This window comes from Coturnix japonica, chromosome 3 (assembly GCF_054131305.1).
Source record: "Coturnix japonica strain WE chromosome 3, WE-NBRP24, whole genome shotgun sequence".
In the NCBI taxonomy this organism is placed as follows: domain Eukaryota; kingdom Metazoa; phylum Chordata; class Aves; order Galliformes; family Phasianidae; genus Coturnix; species Coturnix japonica.
Window position 1 is genome coordinate 34,632,152 of NC_140665.1, and position 22,109 is coordinate 34,654,260.

Sequence of the window (22,109 nt, forward strand, 5' to 3'; positions counted from 1 at the left end):
CAATAATTTTGACTTCACCATTTGTTTCTTCCATCAGTGCCATTTTTCATTTGCGACCATTCCAGCTAGCAGTTCTCTGAATTTTTGGTGCTGACATACACTTCTGCTCTTTCTTTTTTTAAATAGCAGTAAACCTTTCTTCTGCTCAATCTGCAGATTTCACCAGGATGTCAGATAAACATAATAAAACAAAAATACATGAACTCACTATACAGCATGCCACCATCCATCCATTAACATCAAACATAACATCAGGATGGTACCGAGTTAATGTGTGTAATGGTTTGTTTCATTTTCAGGTATTTGGAGTGGATGACAGCCAGGATTATAATAGGCCTGTTATCAACGAGAACGAGAAAGATTTAGTAAAAGATTGGGCTATAGATTCTACTACAGTAGTACTGGAAGAAAAAAGACCACTGAGTACAACTGGATTTCTTGACACAGAGGTAGAATTTAATTTTTGATGGTCTTCCTTTTTCTTCCAATAAGACAGAGCACTAATAGTTGACCAATAAGTATTAAGCAGCAAACAAAGCCTTTCCTAGAAAATATTGGCTTAGGTCTATAAGTTTACTTTTCTTCATTCTTTATTGCATTACTGAAATTTCTATGTCCCAGTTTCCCAAGTTAAATTGGGAAGGTATTAAAATTTAGAAATATGTTATGTGCATTCAATGAGGGACAGAAAGCCAGCTAGGAAAAATGGGAATGAATGGAAAAACACATTTCAATCATTTATTCAATTATTTTTGTTACAAAGCTGAAGATTTTTGCATTCAGGGTTTCAGTTCTCAAGTGAGATGCTACTCATGATAAGTCGCATACGTTATTTGCCTCAGAAGCAGCATAATTTAATCAGTTGATGAAAGATTAGGTAAAGGAAAGTGTCTCTTCTTTTAAATGAATCAGAATATGCACATGAGCTGCATGTTAATCATACTGTATATCGAAATCTTGGGAGACATTCTGATGTAATGGCGGGGGATAAACTGTAACCTGAAATGTGTTAGAACAGGCTCAGACTGGAGCAGAATTAATCAGATAGTGATACACACCACATTTTTTCCACTGGCTGTATCAAACTGGTACTGAAATATCGTACTGTAAATAAGAAAAAGTTAGAAGTAAGGACATTTTCTGGAATATATTAAGAGCTTTAAGTACGAGTATCTTCTGGGTTTGGTATCTTGACTTTTGCTTTCCATAGATAAGTGTACTTTGTAGTTTTTGTCATTAAGTTACTCTGCAATCCTGATACACTAAATATGTAATTCAGTTTAGATTCGATTCTTTGAGTAGTTTTTCTAAGATTACTGCTTCAGTTATTATCATAGCAGGATGGTTGTGTTATATAAAAGAATTTGATGAATTTTGCCTTTCACGATGCTTCTTTGAGTTAATCTGTAAATGAAACCTTACTATCTCACTTCTTCCTCATGACTTTCTGCTCTTTTAAGCCTAATGAGTTTTCAAGATAATTTAAAGTACCAATTTATTTCTATTTCTAGATTTTTAGGGGCTTCAGTTTTTTGTTTTCTGTAAACAGCAGTAGAATATATGATTAATTTTATGACTATAATTGTGCTTTCCACATACTTTACACATTGCAATCACAGGACAAGTTTAAGAACTCTCGTGGCAGTGCCATTCAGAAACTTGGTTTGAATTAGCTTGAAATTACAAAAATGGTCACTTTTTGTTTGCTGAGTAAATAAGCCTTCTTTATGTATCACAGGAGGAGTGGTTTTTGTGGTGTAGTTCTAATTTGCAGGATTATTATGAGGCATCATAGGGAGAAAATGAAAATTGTTTTGTATGTATAGGAGACCAAACCATGTAGATGTAGCACAAATTAGTGCAGTAAGAGACGAGGACAAATGACAATTGGAGAAAAGTTTACCATGGAAACAACAGTATGTCAGTACATATATGGTAGAAAAGGAGAAGTCAGTTCAGAAAAAGGGAGGGGCCTTTTGTAGTGTCATAACAGGGGAACATCAGGAGTGTAACTGTTGGTTCAACTGGAGAGAAGACTGCAATATGTAAAAGTCGTTTTTACCAAAACAGACTGTTATTACTGGAAAAGGGAAAGGCAAGTGTGTTTGATTTGCTGCGTACATGAGCACCATATTTTCATCACAGCTGAGCTTTTCTGCTTGCTTTTTTTGGTAAACCTACTTTGTTACTGAGCTGCAGATCCTTTAAGTGAATAAACGTTATTGAAGGTCTTGACTAAACAGTGAAGTGATATTGGGGTAGCTCGCTGTTCCAGGCTTGTATTCTTTGCCCATCATGGCTGTGCCTGTAGATATTTTGAAGAAACAGATGAAATCATAAGATGTTTGACATAGAAAAAGAGATTTCAGTTTTGTAACTCAGAAATGATGTCTTGGGAAATTAATGTTTTATAAAAACATTTAGGGGTTGAGGGATTGTTCTGAGCTTAGATATGTTGACTTTACAGACCGGGTTATAAATAGCTCGCTTTGAAGAGAATAGAATTCACTTCTCTTACAAAGGAAGTCTCACTTTTTGCTTTGATGTGATGAGCTTTGATTCTCTAAAGTGGTGTATGTCAGGAGAGCAGATGAAACGCAGAGTAAATGTCTTACCACAATTGCACTAAGCCTGCATGCATTTGCCTTTTCACAATTATAGATTAGACAGTAAAAACACTGTGTTCATATATCTAAAATATTTAAACATTTTTATTTTCTATATTATAAGCTGAAGAAAGAACAAAAGTTAAATGATAGCGAACAAAGAGAGTAATTTTTGCTGTTGATATAAGTTCTGATTATATGAGCTTATTTCATAAAACTAATGCAGTCTTTTGAGCATACGTCCACCTGGCTTGCATTTAATTTTCAGTGACCAGTTCTCACTTTATGCTAGCTATTGTTCTTAAATCATGGACATAATGTATCAATGTTGGTTTTGATGTGCTTGTTAAGGAAATACTTTTTTATTTTGCTATTTACAGTGTTCCTTGTTTTGAACACCCGTTTCATGTCTTTGCTGTTGAAGTGCTGATACTGCAAACACAAAATAACTTGATGTAAATATTTGCTGTGTTGCTCCTTAAAGCTGGAGAAGAGCCATGTCTATTCAGAGGCTTTATGTCCTTTTGTTTGTCTATTCTAATTACACTAATTTCATATCCTTCTGTAGAGAAACCATTGAGTATGAAGTTTGATATTGGCTTCTTGTTTGAAATTAGAAGCTATGATTAAACGTAGGATGATTATGTTAGCAGTGTCCTATGGCTGTGAAAAGGCAAGCACTGGGCAATGCATTAACAGCAGAAATAGGAAATCTTGGCACCGTGATGGGAGATGGCAGTGAATCTCCAGAACATTGGCAAGGGACTTGTTACTGTGCTTGTTTAGGAAAGGAGAATTCAAAAGTAGAGAAGGAACAAAGAGGTTTACTCACATTATTAAGGGAATAGAAATTCACATTACAAGAACAGATTGATACAATTCATTTACTTCAGATATGTGGTAGCTGACGTGGATGTGGTTGCTGGATTTTGCTGTGTAAGTATAGTAAATGCAACAGAAGGAAAAAAGAACTATTGTGATGCACCATAGGTTGCTGAGGTATGCAGGGAGGAAGTTGGGAAGGCAAAAGCCCGACTCGAATTTAGATTGGCTACTACAGTAAAAGAGAATAAAAAATACTTTTACAAATATATCAATGGTAAGAGGAGAACCAAGGAAAACATCCACCCCTTACTTGATGCAGCAGGGAATGTGGCCTCTGGGGATAAGGAGAAGTCTGAGGTCCTCAATGCTTCTTTACATCTGCCTTTAATGGGCAGAACAGTTGTCCTAAGGGCACTTTATGCCCTGATCTGAAAGTCTGTGGTGGAACGCAAAATACACCCCCATTGATTCAGATGGAGACGGTTAAAGAGCTCCTCTTGCACCTGGACTGCTACAAGTCCATGGGACCAGATGGCCATATCTTGAGTATTGTGTTCAGTTTGGGGCTCCTCACTACAGGAAAGATGTCAAAGCCCTGGAATGTGTCCAGAGAAGGGCAACAAAACTGGTGAGGGGTCCGGAGCACAGGCCTTATGAGGAGCAGCTCAGGGAGCCAGGACTGTTTAGCCTGGAGAAGAGGAGGCTCAGGGGAGATCTCATTGCACTCTACAACTTCCTGAAGGGAGATTGTGATGAAGGGGGGGAGGGTTGGCCTCTTCTGCCAGGCAACAAACAGGACCTGAGTAAATGTTCTTAAGTTGTACCAGAGGAGGTTTAGATTAGACATAAGGAAAAACTTTTTCTCTCAGAGAGTGGTCAGGCACTGGAATGCTGCCCAGGGAGGTGGTGGAGTCTCTGTCCCTGGCAGTGTCCAAGAGGCATCTGGATGAGGAGCTACAAGATACGGTTTAGTGGTTTGTGATGGCAATGGTAATGGGAGGACGGTTGGACTAGATGATCTTGTAGGTCTTTTCCAACCTTGTGATTCTATGATTCTATGCATATCAATGTTGTTCCATGAAGAACTATGGAAACATTGTCTATGAGTAAAGGATAGAAACTTGGGGGGAAAAAATCAGCACTCACAGAGAAATATGGTTCAGAAACAGAAGAAGGGAGAGGCACAAAAAGACTTTCAAGGTGTCTCTTAAATGTTTGAAAAGATGGCATAGTCAAATATTTAGAACTTGAGGTGACTGGAATATGTATCTAAAAAAACTTATTTGGTTTCTATTTACTGAAATTTTTTTGAAATTATTATAGTGCTCTGAAATGCCAAGTAACGAGGATGCTTTTAGGCGTTGTGCTTCTGCTGTGTCTTTTTTCAGATACACAGATGGAAGCTCTGTATCTTCAGGCTGAGTAATACATTTCATAAATCCATGAGTATTTTTTCTGTGGATGTATCACTCAGATTTAGTTTGAATTTTGATTTGTAATAAAGGAAAGCAGATTCAACACAGAGTTAAAATGTTGGTCTTCTTTTGTCAGCCTGGCACTTCTGAAAGGCTCTTGGTCTTAAGGGAAGACTTAGAGGACTGCTTATTGAAAGGCTGTAAGATGCATGGATTATAAGGAGAAAATTAGGATGACTGGATGTGAGATTTTTAATGCTATATGAACATTTCACATCTGGATATGTTAGATTATATTATGGAGCTACATATTGCTTTTAATAAAAGACAGGGATTAAAATATCCTTTTTTTTTAACTAGTAGTAAAAGGAACTTCATAGCTTTGTTGCTTATGCTTCTATATATAGAAAATTGACAAAACACACGTTTGCATCCACTGCTTTGTAAGAAATGTTTTTTTAACAGTGTTACCATTGATTTGCAAAATCTTTATACTTCCCTGCAAAATGCAATTCAGATTACTGATTAGTTTTTGGAAATCATATCAGTGCAGTTGCTTAGATGAAATACAAACACAATAGCAAAGATAAGTAGGACTACTGTCATATCTGGTTTAGGCTGTAATTAATTGCTTTAGTGGGGACAGAGAAACAAACCAGAAGTAGTTTAGAGATTTAAGAGATGAAAAAAGGTATCAGCAATAGGAATTCTTTTTGTTGTCAGTGCCTAAATGCTGCTTGTTTTTGCCTGTTTTTTGTTAAATGATTCTTCCTGGCAATCTTCCTTACATCATGTTCAGAAATGATTATAAATAACTGAAACATTGAATTGCATTACTTCAGTGTTGTTAGATTTGAATTTTGTAACATTTTGATTCTAAGAAATTATTTCAGAATGTGGACATTTCTGTGGTAGTTCTTGGAAGTGATTTGATACATCTCCAGCATAATACTTTTGTAACAAACTTAACTAGATTCACAGTGCTTTTGTTTGCATTAATTAAAGTCACGCATATGATTAAGAGACATTCAGGAATTTAAATTCAAGTTGTTCTTAATTAGCTAAGTAGCTTAATTTAAAAGAGGTTCTTGTACATTACGGGACACCTTTTCAGCTTTCCATTTTTACTGAATTTTTACCCTAATTCCTGATCAAAGATTAGAATCCCAGAGTGCCCAATAAATTAAACAGAAGTCTACATTTTGAATATCAGCATCAAGCAGAGCTTCAGGTAAACTCTGAATTAGTTGCTTCACGTTCTCTTTAGAATCAAGTTACACATATCTTCATGTCCTTCCCATTTCTTCCGTTGATCTTGAATTGCGATTTCTGATTTGACTTGCCTATAGTTATGTAATTCCCTTAGTGCAGTAGACAGTGACTTTTTTCATTTGCAGTATTTTGGTTCGAGTCCCGTAGATGAGACTATTTAAACTAGAAAATGTTTCAAGCCGTCATTAGCATTCTGCCCATGTATGCATGTATACATCCATAATTGTCTGCTGTCTTTGGAGGAACAAGAGAAATTCTAATATATTGGATAAAACAGTAATCTAAGTTATATTTAGAAATCTGTATTTGGCAAATAAACATTTATCGTACTGTAAGAATAGAGCGTGGAGGTGGTTTGAGTTTTATATTTATTTTCATTCATTTTAAGACTGGTCACAGTTTCAAAAGGCTTTTCTATTGGGAAAGCATGTCAGTTTCCTTTTCAGGTCAGCTGTAGGAAAAAAAATAATCAGATAGTGATTGCATTGACTACCTGTTAGCCAGTATGATGGTATAAATCTTTCCTTCTTTCATCATTTAGACAGGACAAATTATTTGTTATTTCCGTCACAATTTCTCTTTCCCTTTCAGTCCTTAAGGCATTCTTTTTGTACTGAAGTAAATACAATGTATCTGGACAAGGCATCTTCTAAACTGGTAAAATGTAACCCGTGTATCTCCTTGAAGCTCATTGTTAATTCTTGCCCACACCCCTACCCACAGTGTTTCTTCCCTGCTCTCTTTTGAAGCAGGCACGTTCTAATGTATTTTCTATAGGTTCTGATGTTTACAATTTCATAGCATGAGAAAATACTGTTTCTTGATTTTGAAGGTGTATATAGAGTCATTTATGTTCATGTTCTAGAAAAGGTAGATCTGAAATGTATTGAAGTAAACTTCGTTTTGAGTTTCCTCCAGGAAGATAGTGTCTGACGTTTCTAATCCAGGTAAACCTGGAATGAGAACATGATTTTTATCAGACTGTTGTCATCTTTCTACTTTTTTCTCTTCCTTAGGAAGGTTCTGTTGCCCCTGGAAGTAAACGTTGGGTATCACAGTGGGCTAGTTTGGCTGCCAATCACACACGTCACGACCAAGATGATATCAGATTGGAGTCTCCTGTTCCTGCACCATTAGAAAATGGTAATAAAACAGTTCTTTTTGTCATATCTTCTGATGAAGAAACCTCTGAAATGTTGATGCAGCAGAACAATCTAGTGCACTTCTAATGCTGATTTTTACATGCTGGGGTAGAAGCTACTGTATCTGGCAAAGTAGTTACTAGATTTTCTTCTGTAAATCATGAGTTAAAATAGCTCTTTGTTGCCAAATTGATTACACAGGGATGTCATTTCCATGCTTTCCACATTCTGAATGGAGAATGCTGTTAAGAAATTGAGAAGTAACCAACTGTCAGTCTACCACTAGTTATGTTTCTGTCCTGCAGTTCCAGCATTTCCTCTTATTCCAGTTGACTCTGAAATTCACAACAAAGTTTAAAAGATTTTTAAAATGTGAAAAAAAAAAATGTTTTAAAATTAGAAATGCTTTTCTGTGTACCTCACTTCAGAAGACTCACTACCACCTACAGAACTTGTCCAATAACCTCTTGTTAGATATTGGTGAGTATAATTAATTACTTGTCTTTCTAATAACTTGTTTTTTTTCATGGAGTTACGTTCAGGAGAATAATGTATGTTCTCTACTTTCTTTGTTATAGCTGCTGGTTTTCTTCAGATTCTCAAGAATCCGTATTTCTGTTACAATTTCAAATCAAGCTACATCTTTGACCTTTATGTTAGTCTCTCAGAAGAATGCATTTTCAAAATGATAAAACTAAGTCTTCACTGCGTTCAGAATGGAATCCCGTAATTCTCTCCTTGCTAAGTCTGGAAACTTGATTTCAGCCCTCTGCCCAGCAGGCAGGCTTCTTCAGAGCAAGCTTAAGCTTCCCTGTTACTCAGTTTTCTGGTTTTTTTTGGTTGTTGGGATTTTTACTGGGGAAGGAGAGAGCAGGGGGAGGTGGACAATTTAGTTGGTTTGTTCCTCACTGCGCACACTCCTTGAGTCCTCAAACAAGTGTAAAAGCATAGCAGCAGAGATTTCTTCAAAATAGTTATCAAGTTTGCATTGCAGATGTGGTAAATAATGACTTCTTTAAAAGGAAAAAGAACAAAACGATATCGTATCCATATTTTACTGTACAAATTATAGGTTTCTTGGTTCCAGGCCTGGGTTATGTGAACTGAACCATTGTTTGAGTTGGTTTATCTTGAATCCCATAGTGATTTTTTTTTTTCCTTTGAAATTCTTTCTGCTTGGCCTGGGCATCTTGATTTAGTTGTAACTTATGTATACCTTTCTTAGGTACATTTGTTGCAGATTTATTTTGCTGCCTTCATATTTAAGTTAACGCTGATAAATGAATTTGCATACTTTGTGTTTATAGAGACCTTATCCATACAATTTATTCTATATTAGAAAAAAAGCCAGTTAGCTTCTCCACAAAAGAGTTAGCTTTTCATTCTGTGTGTTGTTCTAACATGAAGAATGGAAGACAAAGGAAATTAATTTTAATCCTAAGGTTGGGTTAATATCTTAAATATTGTATTAAAAAAAAGAAAAAGAAACATTACGTAGTACTGTTTACTAACTGAAGCTCTGTTCAGGCTTGTATTCAGCAGATGATACTGTATATGTAAGTATGTTTAATTAAATAACTTTTAAATAATTTAATCATTTGTAGTTATTTTTCTTATTACTTTCTTTTTAAGTAAATGGCATGGTTTTAAAAGATAACATGCGAGGCCATATATTAAAGCAAACAATAAAAAAACTTCCGATTTCAGAGCCTCATTGTATTGTTTTCAAAGAAATTTTGCCTTTGATGTTGTGTAGTGTAAATGTCTGTGTCAGTGCATGAAAGAATTCTTACAAGTGACTGCTGCTTCTCTTTGAGCTTTTCTACCCCTTGTGGCGTTCGAACTTTCAATATGTTGTTCTTTAGGATATCAAGTATATGGAAAGGGGGGAAATTAAATCATTTGATGTATCTTCTGCACAGAATAATGGAAATTGAGTAAATTCTATACTACTTGGAAGCATCTGGTGTGTATGTGTGTGTGTGTGTCTGTATAAAAGTACTTAAAATTATAGCCCATGGTGTGATGAGACTGATCCTTTGGACAGTTAACTAGCAAGCTGGGGAACGTGTTGTAGTATTTTGATTCATTTAAATTCTGTGTTTTATATGAATCTTTGAAGGGATGAATGCTTCGTTTGCCAGTATGAGAACTTTGATTTAAGTGAACTAACAACTGTAATATGCATCTATACTGCAAGAATTCTGAAACGCTTAAGATCCAAAAATGAAACTTGTATTTAATGTGTATGTCCACAGAACAATTCACAGTCTGCTTTATTGGCTCAGATGCCTGCATTTTCTTCAGAAATGTTAGTAGTTAAACTTCCAGTGGCGTGTATATTGCCATCAACAATGCTGAGTCACTCCACACCTCTACTGCTAAAGTCTTTTTAGTGTCTAGATATCTGAATAAAATAAGTAAATAAATAAATTGACCTTTTAGGTACATCTGGGATAATTCTGTCTTCACAGATATCAGTTATGCTGATTGATTTTTGTTGAACCTTCAATATATTTTTTAATTTACAAGTGTGACAGTTCCCAAGAAAAATCATCCAGAAATGTTTAGATTTCAATGATATATCACACTTTTCCAAGTGAATGTCCTAACACAGGTTATACAAGAAAAACGTGCAAGTTGTTTTGCCGCCTTTTTCTAAGGTGTGACACTGTACAAAGCAAAAATAAAAATTAGGAAGGCAGAAGGTAAGTAATTATTTGATTTATTGTAGTAGTTTTATACATACTACTGCACACATACTGTGTAATTGATAATATTCAATTAAGGGATTAGAGAGTTCTTGCAGCGAGGGACACCTTATTCTCGTGGAACAACAAATGTATGTCTATATATATTTTTCAACATAGACACCACCGTAACCTCTGAATTTTCACTGGTGATGATCAAGACCATGCATGTCATGCTCATAAAAATATGCACCAGTGGAGGTGAACTGCTGTTGGCACTGCTGAAATGCACACTCACCACCTCACTGTGATCACATCCACTGTTTGATCTCCAGAAGTGTTCAGCAAGCATCAATAAATGTCAGTGGGTGCCATATTTTCTGCATGGAGGAGTTCAGTTCCACACTTTGGCATCATCCACTTCCACATCAGATGCCCCTCTGTTGCCATCTGTCAGACAAGAACAAAATATAATGGGATACTGGCAGGAAGGTTCACCCTCTACTGTCATGCCACCATCATCTGCCTCTGACGTCGTGGGCCAACATAATAAAGCAGGAGACACTACTTTCAGAGCTGCCCTCAGTTGCTCCAGAGACATTTCACAGTTTTATGTTGTTTGAGTAGTGTTATGCTGTCTTAATTTAATGTTTGTGTTTAGCTTGATACTGAATTAATTCTTAGCTATATTTTCTTTTTCATTTTTAGACACAGATATCAGTGAGTCTGGTATTTCCATCAGAAGCGCTGGTTCAGCTACTTCTGTGACTAGCCAAGGTGAGCGAAGGAGAAGGACGCTTCCACAGCCTCCCAAGGAGGAGAAAATGAGTGAAGGCTCCAGAACAAAAAGTACATCTTATCAGAGATCAGAAATTGGTGAAAAGCAGGACACTGAGCTTCAAGAGAAAGAAACTCAAGCTCATACCTCAGATACTGACAGCAGAAGTATAGCTAAGTCAAGCAGAACAGTGAATGGCCTTTCACCCAAAGCAACAGGAGAGAAAGTTTTTTCTTCCTCTAGTTCTTCCAGTAAAGAGAGAGCTGAAACTGGCAGAGAAACTTCTGTGGTGAAACAAGCTTTAGCAAAAATTCAACAAGAACGAAAGGAGCAGGGACAGTGGACACCCTCAAAATCTGCTACAAACCTAGTTGAGAAAGATAAGGAGGAGATTGCTGTGCCACGCAAAACTTGGGATATTCCAGACAAAGCTCCTGGGCATGATAAGGCAGCAATGAAGTTAGCACAGAGTGAGGGAAAAAGAAGAAATGAAGAAAGTATTAGAGGACAAAGTCCTAAAGCATCAGGAGAAAAAAAGGAATCTTCAAAACCGTTAGTGAGGCAAGGCAGTTTTACTATAGATAAGCCTAGCACAAATATACCCATAGAGCTTATTCCTCACATTAATAAGCAAAGTGGATCTGCTGCCCCTTTAGCATCTGCAAACAGAATACGTGACAGGAGTGATTCAATGGACACTGATTCCAGTCTAGATACAACGCTCATTTTGAAAGACACTGAAGCTGTAATGGCTTTCCTTGAAGCTAAACTGCGTGAAGAAAGTAAAACTGATGAAGGTCCTGAGACTCCTAGCTATAACAGAGATAATTCCATATCACCAGAATCAGATGTAGATACAGCCAGCACAATCAGTCTCGTTACTGCTGACAGTGAAAGGAAATCCACGCAGAAACGCAAGAGTTTTACAACCTTATATAAAGATAGATGTTCCTCTGGTTCCCCTTCGAAGGATGTTGTAAAATCTTCTGCAACAAGTGCCAGAGAAAAAATGGAGAAGAAAACTAAGAGTCGGTCTTCAGATAGTGGATCCAAATCTGATGCTCGCAAATCAGTGCAATCCAGTGGAAGGATGAGACAACCATCAGTAGACTTGACAGATGATGACCAAACGTCTAGTGTACCTCATTCTGCCATTTCCGATATCTTATCATCTGACCAGGAAACCTACTCTGGCAAATCACATGGAAGAGTTCCTTTTGCCTCAGCAGATGAACTTTTGCATTCTAAAATGGAAGGGAAGTCAGCTAAATCAAAAGGCTCTCCTGTCGTACTTGGACAATCTAGTAAATCTACCACTCTTCCAAGACCTCGTCCTACAAGGACTTCTCTTCTGCGCAGAGCACGACTTGGTGAAGCCTCAGATAGCGAGCTTGCTGATGCTGATAAAGCTTCAGTGGCTTCTGAAGTGTCCACTACAAGTTCTACATCAAAACCTCCGTCAGGGAGGAGGAGTATTTCCAGAATAGACTTACTTGCTCAGCCCCGCAGAACTCGACTTGGCTCTTTATCAGCACGTAGTGATTCAGAAGCAACAATAACCAGAAGCACTGCTTCATGTCGTACTCCAGAAGCTATTATCAGAAGTACAAGGTTGACATCAGCAGAAGCTAGTAAAGTTTCTGCTAGAACTCGAGCCAATAGCATTTCTCGACTTTCAGATTCAAAATCCAAATCTTTGGCTTCAGCTCATAATTCTCCCTCAGGTACGTCTCTGATTATTTGAACTAGTCTTCTACAGTACTATATATACGTATATGTATTTGATATGTGGGTAATCTATTTACTTACTTTTAAGGTACTGTTCTCAGCAAACTGTTGAGTTTTAGTTGACTCAATCTTTCTCTTTCAAGTAGGAGACTTTCTTGGTGATGCTTTTGGATGTTTCTCACTTAAAGTCACAAAGACAAGAAATTTTAATCCTTTAACTTCTTGGATGGAGATATGCGTGTGTGTATATGTATATAAAATTATGTTTGTCTAACTGGAAGTCAGTTGCGCTGAGGTATTTGAGTGTGGCAGCACTGATTTGCATGAGAGTGGAATCTCTCAGCTTAAGCCGTAGCTGTAAATGTTTAGAAGGTCAGCAATATTTTTACTACATAGAATACACAGTGTTAGTTCAAGTATATTTACCAGCCTGACATACACTAAGTGTTCCTTAAGGGAACACACCAAGAAGTTTTTAGGATATTCTTATTCATAATTTAAAATTAGCTTCTAAAACCACAGCAGCGAGATTTGTTCACTATGGATAATGACAAAGAAGTAACAAAGGGAAAATTAAACACAAACACTACCTAAGAGCGCTAAAGTTAAGCAATTCATATTACATTTACCTTGTCTTAGAATAGTTTCTGTTCTCTCATCTAAGTCATGTCAATTTCTGATTTCGTCATGATTTCCAAATCATATTTATCTTCCTTTGTATAGTAGCTCATCTACTGTAATTTATCTTACGTGTGGATGAAAAAAAAAAATCCAGTGAGTTGATTAATTTTAACCTGCTATTCAGTTAGAAGCCAACACAGTGCTTTAAATACAAACAGAGTGAAAAGCTGCTAGCTTTTTATCCAACAGAAATATTAAATCAACCAAAGTTGAAATGTGGTGATTCTAAGTGATATCTACCACATGAAATGGATATTTTTAATTGGTGACTCCTTGCTTTTTGAATTGCCATTGACTGTATTTGAAGCCAATGAGCAATCTAAGAAAAAGATAAATCACAATAACTTTCTTAATTCCTGTGCTGAGTGTTTCCACTGAGATTATATTTGCAATGCACCGCCTCCTATTTAGAATATGCTTATTTATTTATTTAGGTATATTTCCTACAACCCTTCTGTTTCTTGTATGTCATAGATGTGCCGCCTACACATGTCTCAACTCCATTTTCTCATTGGCATTTTTAAGATGATGATAACATCTCAAGTTACTAATAACAACACTCTCATTTTCCCCATTTTAAATAAAATGTTTAATTTGAATGTATTATTTGTGTGCAGTATATACAAATGTAATGCAGCAGCAGATTTTAGATCCAAAAAACATAATTTTGTTTCTAGAAATGTCAACAATTCACTTAATTTTTTTGTTGTGCTCTTAAACTTACTAACAAAATGTCTGGCAAAAGTACCTCAAAGTGTTTGAGTGTATTTGCCTCCAGGCAGATTTGATTCAAGCATAATTATTGTTTATTGTCTTGTTTGCCTGTACCAAGAAATACTGGAAAATGCTTTACTATTACCAGGAAATTAGTTCTTTGGGTTTTGTTTTTTGTTTTTGTTTTTTAACCAGTGCATTAGTTGTGATTGAAGTGTTAAGATTGTTGCCTGCATCAGAGCAGTTAGCATTACAGCACTGTAAATCATGAAAATATTGGTATTGGAATCATGCTTCTTAGATTCAGTCTAATTAAGAGAAAATTATTTTCACATTTTGCAAATCTCTCAATGTTCAGACGTAAGTGCCTGCAAAAGTGGGGAGAAAAAGACTTCACTGATTGGATTTTTTTAACTACTTTGTGTATATATGGATGAATTGTGAGGTATTAGCATTAAAATTGTCAGAGCTGTGAGCAAGTCTGTAGTTTCCAGAAACTTTTTAAAGCCTTCATACAGAAAAACATTGCTTGCTTTTAAATGGAAGGGCAAGCAGATAAATGGAGTGTCTTGGATGAGAATTATCATCATTGAAGTATTTGCCGGGGTGTTCCCATAGCAGGAAGCAGGATAACTGAGAGCCCTGGGAAAAACCAAACCAAAATTAATCATTCTGTGTATAGCACAAGCAATGAAAGATTTAATCAAGGCACTCAATCATCAAAAAATAGGGTGATCAGTAAAATCTTGGAAGACAGATTTGTGGAGGAAAATTGCAGATGGTGTTACAGGAAGAGCCACATGTTGGGGAGAAAGAGTTGTGGGGACAGACTTAGTGCATGAATGCCAACTGCAACTGTAAAATTCTGCATTGTTTTAAAGCAGGGAGACCTTGGTGAGCAGCTGGTGTTGGTAGCGCTGCCAGCTTTCTGACTGAGCTGTCATTGCAAATAATTAGCAGATAGGTTTGTCTAAGTTGCTGAGGTATCCCTGAAAGAAAAAGAAAAGGGTTGGAGCGTGGAGAGAAAACGACCCTTATCTGACCTTTATCATTTTTGCAGTGCTGGGGACCAGGTGTCAGGATCTTTGATACAGGCAATGTCTGAGAAGGCAATGCATCAATGAGAACTGATGGGATAAGAGATAGGGAAGGGATAAGGAGTAGGGATTGGTATAGGGTATTTTGATATCTGTCCCCAAATCTTGAAAGTAAGATCACAAAGTTATTTGCCAAATTACGATGTTGTCAGCACACTGTTTTCATGCAGTAGTCACCAACAAGATTTGTCAGCTGTTAACAATTTTCCCACATTAAAACAATCATAATAATAAATTATTAAGATTGGTTTTGTCACACTATGTAGACAGCTGCTATTGATGTTATTTCAATTACATGGTCTCTCTGGAATGTTTAGGCTTTTGCAAAGTTCTTTTTTGAATGAATGTGTAATTTAAGAATTTTTTCTAAAAAGTGCAAGTCAGTGCTGTGTGGAAAAAGAGGAATTAATACTGATCTCATCAATAGATTTTATTTAAGCAAATGATTCTTATCTGAATGTTTTAATGCAAATTAACATGATAAAACACTATTTTGTACACAGAGAAACCCAAGCTTCTCCCAGACCCAGATCCTGATGTTGAAACTTACAGTGGTAGAGTACTAGAAATCAAATCTGTTTCTGATATTTCACTTCTCATTCAATCTTTAGTTTTTGAATATATGACTACATATGCTCATTGTACAGTGCTGAGTTACTGGACTAGCTCACTTGAGAGATTTTATGATCAATTTTATATTTATTTTGATGCATTTCATTGCAATTCAGACAAAATATTTAAACAAAAATTGATAATGAAATGTGGGCCCAACTCATGAATCTCTTTGGACTTCAGTCACAAGTTGCTTGCATGCTATTGGTGGGGAAATGTGCTTTTTCTGCTTATGTTCTATTTCCCTAATCAAAACAAACTTGAAACCCCCTAAAAGGAATGCAGTAAGTAAATGGGAAGATCTTTTTCTTTCAGTAAAGTTAGAATAATAATAATTAAATAATAAATAAATTGTAGAGCTGGACACAAATTGAAGCCCACATTTAAACCTGGGAAAATTGCACAAGAATGTTTGTGTTATTAGCAATTAAAAAATTGATTCTTTACATGAGGGAAGGGGTGCAAGCTTATGACATTGATGTCATATTATAAGCATTATAATCATTCAAGGCATTCCACAAATGGTTTCACAATTAATAATGACTCTCCAAAACTTCATTTTTACTATGCTGCCTCTTTTTATGGTATCTTAAAACCACTACAAATAAATCAAATCTGTTATTTTAAATTACCAAAAGGTGATCACACACTTTACAAAATGTCTACGGTAATTATAGATCCTCATGGATATCAGTGAGTTTAGGGGATTAAATCCCCTGCGAGACTTCAGCAGGTCACAGTGATGAGCATTCCTTTACACTAGAGTGATCTCTCTCCCTGCTGGAAATGTTTGAGGACAGTATGTCTGAAATACACTTTTTGGACTTGACTAATTCCTAGAGGGAAGAAAGCTTCCTACTTAATTCCAGTTCTCTTCTACTTCAGTCTGTCTGCAGCAATATGGCCATGCTACGTACGAGAAAAGTTACATGCATTTTGCTCTAAGGTTTCTGGAGATCTGCCTGCTGATTTTTATGGCACAGTTTTAGATGTATTTTTATCTATGCTAAATTGTATCTTCTAAGGTTTTTATACTTTCCTTACGTAAGCATGCGTTCTAGGCTTGGTGCCAGCTCAGTCCTTCTTTCATGTCTTTTTTTTTTTTTGGTGCACTACTTAAACCTTAAATGAAACTTTATGGGAAAAAAAATCTGCAGAAAAAGTGCAAGCTGATTATATACTTAAATGTTAATGAATTGGGCCCCTCTTTTTAATAACGTTTGCTTGAGCTCATGCACAGTTACTGGCTTTTACATGTTATTTCACTCATCATTATACAAAGAGCATCTAATTTATGTTTTATTAGTATTATTTAACACAATTTCTGTAGCTTTCTTTTTAAGATGTAGTAAAAAAAAAGCTTTCTGTAAGATATCTGGGGATTGGCAATTAGTAGTTGTGTATTTTTATGAAAATACTGAAATAATTTTGTTTTTTTCCTTACAAAAGATAATAATTCTTTTTTAATGATTAAACTAATTTAGTAAGTGCAAGATGGAGGCGCTTTCCTACAGATTATGCTTCCACCTCAGAAGATGAATTCGGATCAAACCGTAATTCCCCTAAACATACCCGTCTACGTACCTCTCCAGCCCTGAAAACCACACGACTGCAGAGCACGGGGACAGCAACTCAAAGTAGCAATGCTTTCAAGCACAGAATAAAAGAACAGGAAGATTACATACGTGATTGGACTGCTCACCGAGAAGAAATAGCAAGGTTGGTTTCAAGGAGCACCACCAAAATGACAAAGATTTGTACCCAGCCAGTTGTATGGTACATATGTAGGAGAAAGTAAGCTGGTAGATTATCTGTATCACTCTACTTAGTTTTGGTTCTCTAACTGAATGGGTGGTTTTAAATTCCTCTTAGGAGATACTGGCAGAGCATTTGTGTTACCAGCACATATATTTGTAATGGAATATGATGATTATTTCTGACTTACAAAGGTGCTTACAGTGAGAGCGGGGTTAGTCTCTTCTCACTGGTGACAAGTGACAGGGTGAGGGGAAATGGCCTCAAGTTGCAGAAGGATAAATTTCGGTTGGATATTAGGAAAAACTTCTTTACAGAAAGGGTTGTTATGCACTGAAGTAGGCTCCCTGGGGAGGTGGTTGAATCACCATCCCTGGATGTGTTTAAAAACTGTTTGGATGTGGTGCTCAGGGACATCATTTAGCTGAGGGTTGTTAGGGTGGTGCGGTTGGAACACGGTTGGACTTGATTATCTTTAAGGTCTTTTCCAGACCCCAGAATGCAACTTCTGGTTGCATTAATAGGACTTGCAGAGGAACTTTGTGTGGAAATGTTGGTTGCTAATGGTATATTTGATGGAACCTTCAGCTAAGAAGTTCAATGTATTTATATAGTGCTATCATACATTTGCATTTCTAAATGGCAAGGTTTTCTCATTTAAATTTGGGGATTTAAGGTATTGGTCATGAATTTTAGACATGTAAGCAGTTCAATCTGAGCAAGCCTCAAGGCTGCTGGATAATAAGAGGTCTTGTTGAAGTTCTTTTAAGTAGATAAACTGAAATATAAATTAAAGGTGTCTACGTGGGACATCTGTGCAGTATTTTCACAGTATTTCCAGTGCTTCCTCTGTTGGACCTAAATGTGTTGTACACATCTCTGCCTGGGAATCCTAGGAAGAAAACAAGAATATTCTCTTGAGGTTGCTTTCTACCACCTTATTCTATTAAGGCACATTATTAAGAGCTTCAGTCAAGAATTTCCTGTTGTATTTCTGTGTATCCACTTTCTGTTCTGAAAAGCGCACTCCTCATAACACAGCTACCATCAAAAACTGGAACGTCATCTGAAAGGTGGCAGGCTGGACTCTACTGCTGTGTTTGTACTTGTCTACAAGAGTGTAATGCTGTCTTTATTACCAGGATCAGTCAAGATCTGGCTCTCATCGCACGGGAAATCAACGATGTAGCAGGAGAAATAGATTCAGTGACTTCATCAGGCACTGCCCCCAGTACCACAGTAAGCACTGCTGCCACCACCCCTGGCTCTGCCATAGACACTAGAGAAGAGGTAGGAGATCTTCATGGAGAAATGCATAAGGTTCTTTCTTTTCTTTATTTCTTTTGCTTTTAGCATTTTGCATAGCCTTTTTTAGTTATTTCCACCCAACCTGTATGCATGATCTCTACCTTCATTTTTAATTTGAAGTTCTTTTACATTCTGATAAACTACGCAGAAATGATTCTGTTAACACAGATTGTAAAAAGTACCACACAAATGCATACTATCTGTCTGTCTCTTTTTTTCCACAAAGCATTGGAGAGGATGGTTAATGTTTCTTTCTTGTCCTCAGCCTTAGATACTTTGGGTGGTATCTAAGTGCATTTAAAAGTGCTAGTAGCATACACAGGTATTATGTATACATTCAATACTTTATGTAGCTATTTTAAAAAGCCCCTCTTTTCGCAGGTAATCTTAAATCTTCTGAAAACTGGAATGCATAGGCACCATCAATCAGCTAACAATAACTTCACATTTTCTTTCCTAATAACGTCGTAAAAACTGCCTTGAAATAAGTTTGCATTGTGCTTGTATTAATTCTTATTTTCTTCGACTCTATTGGCTGTGCTGTTGCTTGAATATATTGACTAACTTTCTAGTAACCATCACAGTTCTAATGCTGGTCTACACGTTAATCTGAACTTAAATCATCACTTTCTTCCATGTTACAATTCACCCTAATGTTTACTGCATCTTTTAATTCATATTACTCCTTCCAAAATGTGTTTATTCATTTTTGTGTATGTAAAGTTTGGTTAATAGATTAGTTGACCATGTTTAGTATAATACTGTCTTTTTCTGTGGAAAAAAAGATATAAACAGTGACAAGAAACTTTTGAGTTGTGTACTCAGAGAAAATTATAACTACATTCAGGCAGAATTTATCTTCAGTTCTCATTGGTTGATAGCTAAACTTCAGCAAGTAGTACTCGTTTTCTGAGATTTAGTCAGATCGCTCTGATTTTTGTACTACTGTTTATTTTCTTTAAAAAATGCTGTACTGTTGTACGTGCTACTGCAGGTGGCAGTATTGCCTTTAAGTAGGCACAGGTGTTTCTGTAGCTCTATGACTAATTGGGAAAGATCTAAATTTGATTGCACTGTATCTAATCTCACATATATATTCCTTTACTGAAGGAATCAATTTCTGGTACCAGTTTTTAGGTTATCCAAGTTACTTGTATGTAAGCAAAATTTCTATGGGGTAACCTTATTTCTGTTGCCACGTAGATCTGCTCTTTGAAAAAAAGATGTTAATTTTAACAAGGTATTGCTATATTTGAATGTGGCACCAGGTTATACTACAGAAGACAACAAAGTGCATTTTATTTCATAAGCTTCTTCTTAGCTGTTTAAAAAGGGGAAAAAATAAAAAATAAAAAAAAATTAGTCTCATTTGACACATATCCCATTGGTTTAATAAACTGCGTTTTTCTTTCGCTCTCCAGTTGGTTGACCGAGTATTTGATGAAAGTCTCAATTTTAGAAAAATCCCTCCACTAGTGCATGCCAAACCACCAGAGGGGAACGGTCAGCCTCACGAAGCCAGACCTCAGCTACCAGATGTTATGGATCCCCCAAAAATTACCCGAAGAAGGACTTGGAGCAGAGATGAAGTAAGTTCAAAAGGAATTTCTCTAAGTAATGTATCTATTTCAGTTTTCCATTATCATCTCTCTGCTTAGCATTCTGCACTATCCTTTCTTTCCTACCTGTAGCAGGTAGCATTAATCCTGGAAAAAAATATTTGCTATTTAATGTGCAAAATGTTTTAGTATGATTACATAGGATACTAATTAGAATGCAAGTAATATTTTTTTTAAGGTTAAAAAAATGGAAAATGTATGGAATTGTTTGTTTAATTCTATTTAAAACTTATTCCAGGTTATGGGGGATAGTTTGCTGTTGTCCTCAGTCTTCCAGTTTTCTCGCAAGATAAGACAATCCATTGACAAAACAGCTGGTAAAATCAAGTGAGTTTTCTTTTTAAAGTTATTGCTATTTCTGAAAATGTCCTGCTCACGTTGACCTCCCTGCTTTTAGGAGATATGTGCAATTCAAATAGAGCAAACCCACCATTATTTGCGCGTGTTTCCTATTATATGAAGATAAATATCATCAAAGTTTGTATGGATAGGATAATATCCAACATATTTCCAGCAGAAGAGCTGTTCCAAAGCATGGAAATGCTGTACAAAATCTGCACTGCTTCTGCTCAAGCCTCATAAAACTCCCTTACTTAAAAAATAAGGTTAAAATTTTACTGAATTGTCTATTTGCCAACCTGATGTAGAGATCTGCCATTTTAGGAAGAAGAACAATTGGAGAGACAAAAGCAGTTTCATTAAATCCCTCTGAAAAAGAACTTACTCGGGAGACAATAACTAACAGATGATGACATCTGTTGCTTTTAATTACAAAGTCTTGTTTAGATAGCTAGATTCCTGCCAAAAATGTCATAGTAGCTAACAGAAAGTCCAGACTTATCAAAAATGATAACTTGTTTCTCTATCAACAGCTGCATTTAACTACAGTAACATTTGGTGACCATTTTAGTTGACAAGAGGAAATGAAAATTGTAAATGCAGAGTTCAGTGTTGTTTAATTTACATGTCCTTCCTTCATGTCTCACTGTAGCTAATAATTTAAAAATAGTGTATATTAAAAAGAAAAGACACTTGGCTGAACTTAGTGCAAATCTTTTAAATGTGAGGACATGCTGGGTATTTAATTGATCAGTTTGGCTTGAAAGTGTCCCATATTGAAATTCTGGATGGGTGACCAATTAATCACCAAATCACAAATGTAATTCTTTATATAGTGTGATGAAAGTACTAAAACAAGCAAAATGCTCATATATCTGTATGTTGTAATCTCATGGGGGTACAGAAAAAGGCTTGACCATAAAAATAAGGATTTTAAAAAAAAAAAAAAAAGATTATAATTTCATAAGAATGGTTATCTGCCACTTCTGGCACTACTATTTCTGGTAGGATCAGTGTCACTGAAGGATCAAGTTTTTAAAAGAGCCCATTCTTATGATTTCTATTCTGTTTATTCATAAGTCTGTTCTATTTTTACCAGTGGTTACCGGTAACATTTGTGAGCATGGTGTATTGCCACCATCTCACAATGTGTTTACAGACTGACATTTGTCTTGGTTCTTTTTCCAAGTTTCCATTTTGAGCCTGCAGGATGATAATGCTGGAAATCACTCCTTGGTTTTCTCAAAACACATGATTTTATGTATGATGTTATTTATCTAGACATCTTTAAGAAAAATACGTAAATATCTTTTGCTATATCAATTTCAGATGGAAATGAATTTTTGAAATGTAGGTTCAAAATATAGTTGCTGTCAGAAACTCTGTATCTTGGTTCTGTCCCCTCCCAGGTACTCATGTAGCCCTAGCTCTCTCATTGGCAGGATAGTGTAAGAAGCTGATATCCTCCTGGTTTCAGCTCCCACAGAATTGATTTTCTTCATAGTTTCTGCTCTGCTGCTACATATTA

At 36.1% G+C, this 22,109-nt stretch overlaps 1 protein-coding gene across 31 annotated transcripts in view; it reads left to right on the forward strand.

Annotated features, from left to right (window-relative positions):
- The window catches only part of CEP170 (centrosomal protein 170), an 80,610-nt gene that overhangs the window by 46,646 nt on the left and 11,855 nt on the right, over positions 1–22,109 (forward strand). For 5 of the 31 annotated variants that reach the window (XM_015857624.3, XM_015857633.3, XM_015857636.3 and 2 more), the window contains 8 exons: positions 300–449; positions 7,135–7,261; positions 10,659–12,452; positions 15,452–15,502; positions 17,045–17,279; positions 18,458–18,635; positions 20,045–20,212; positions 20,481–20,569. In XM_015857624.3, the coding sequence (XP_015713110.2) occupies positions 300–449; positions 7,135–7,261; positions 10,659–12,452; positions 15,452–15,502; positions 17,045–17,279; positions 18,458–18,635; positions 20,045–20,212; positions 20,481–20,569 (2,792 nt within the window). The remainder of the gene's footprint in view (positions 1–299; positions 450–7,134; positions 7,262–10,658; positions 12,453–15,451; positions 15,503–17,044; positions 17,280–18,457; positions 18,636–20,044; positions 20,213–20,480; positions 20,570–22,109) is intronic. The other 26 variants (XM_015857634.3, XM_085541246.1, XM_085541255.1 and 23 more) reach the window with 18 other exon arrangements.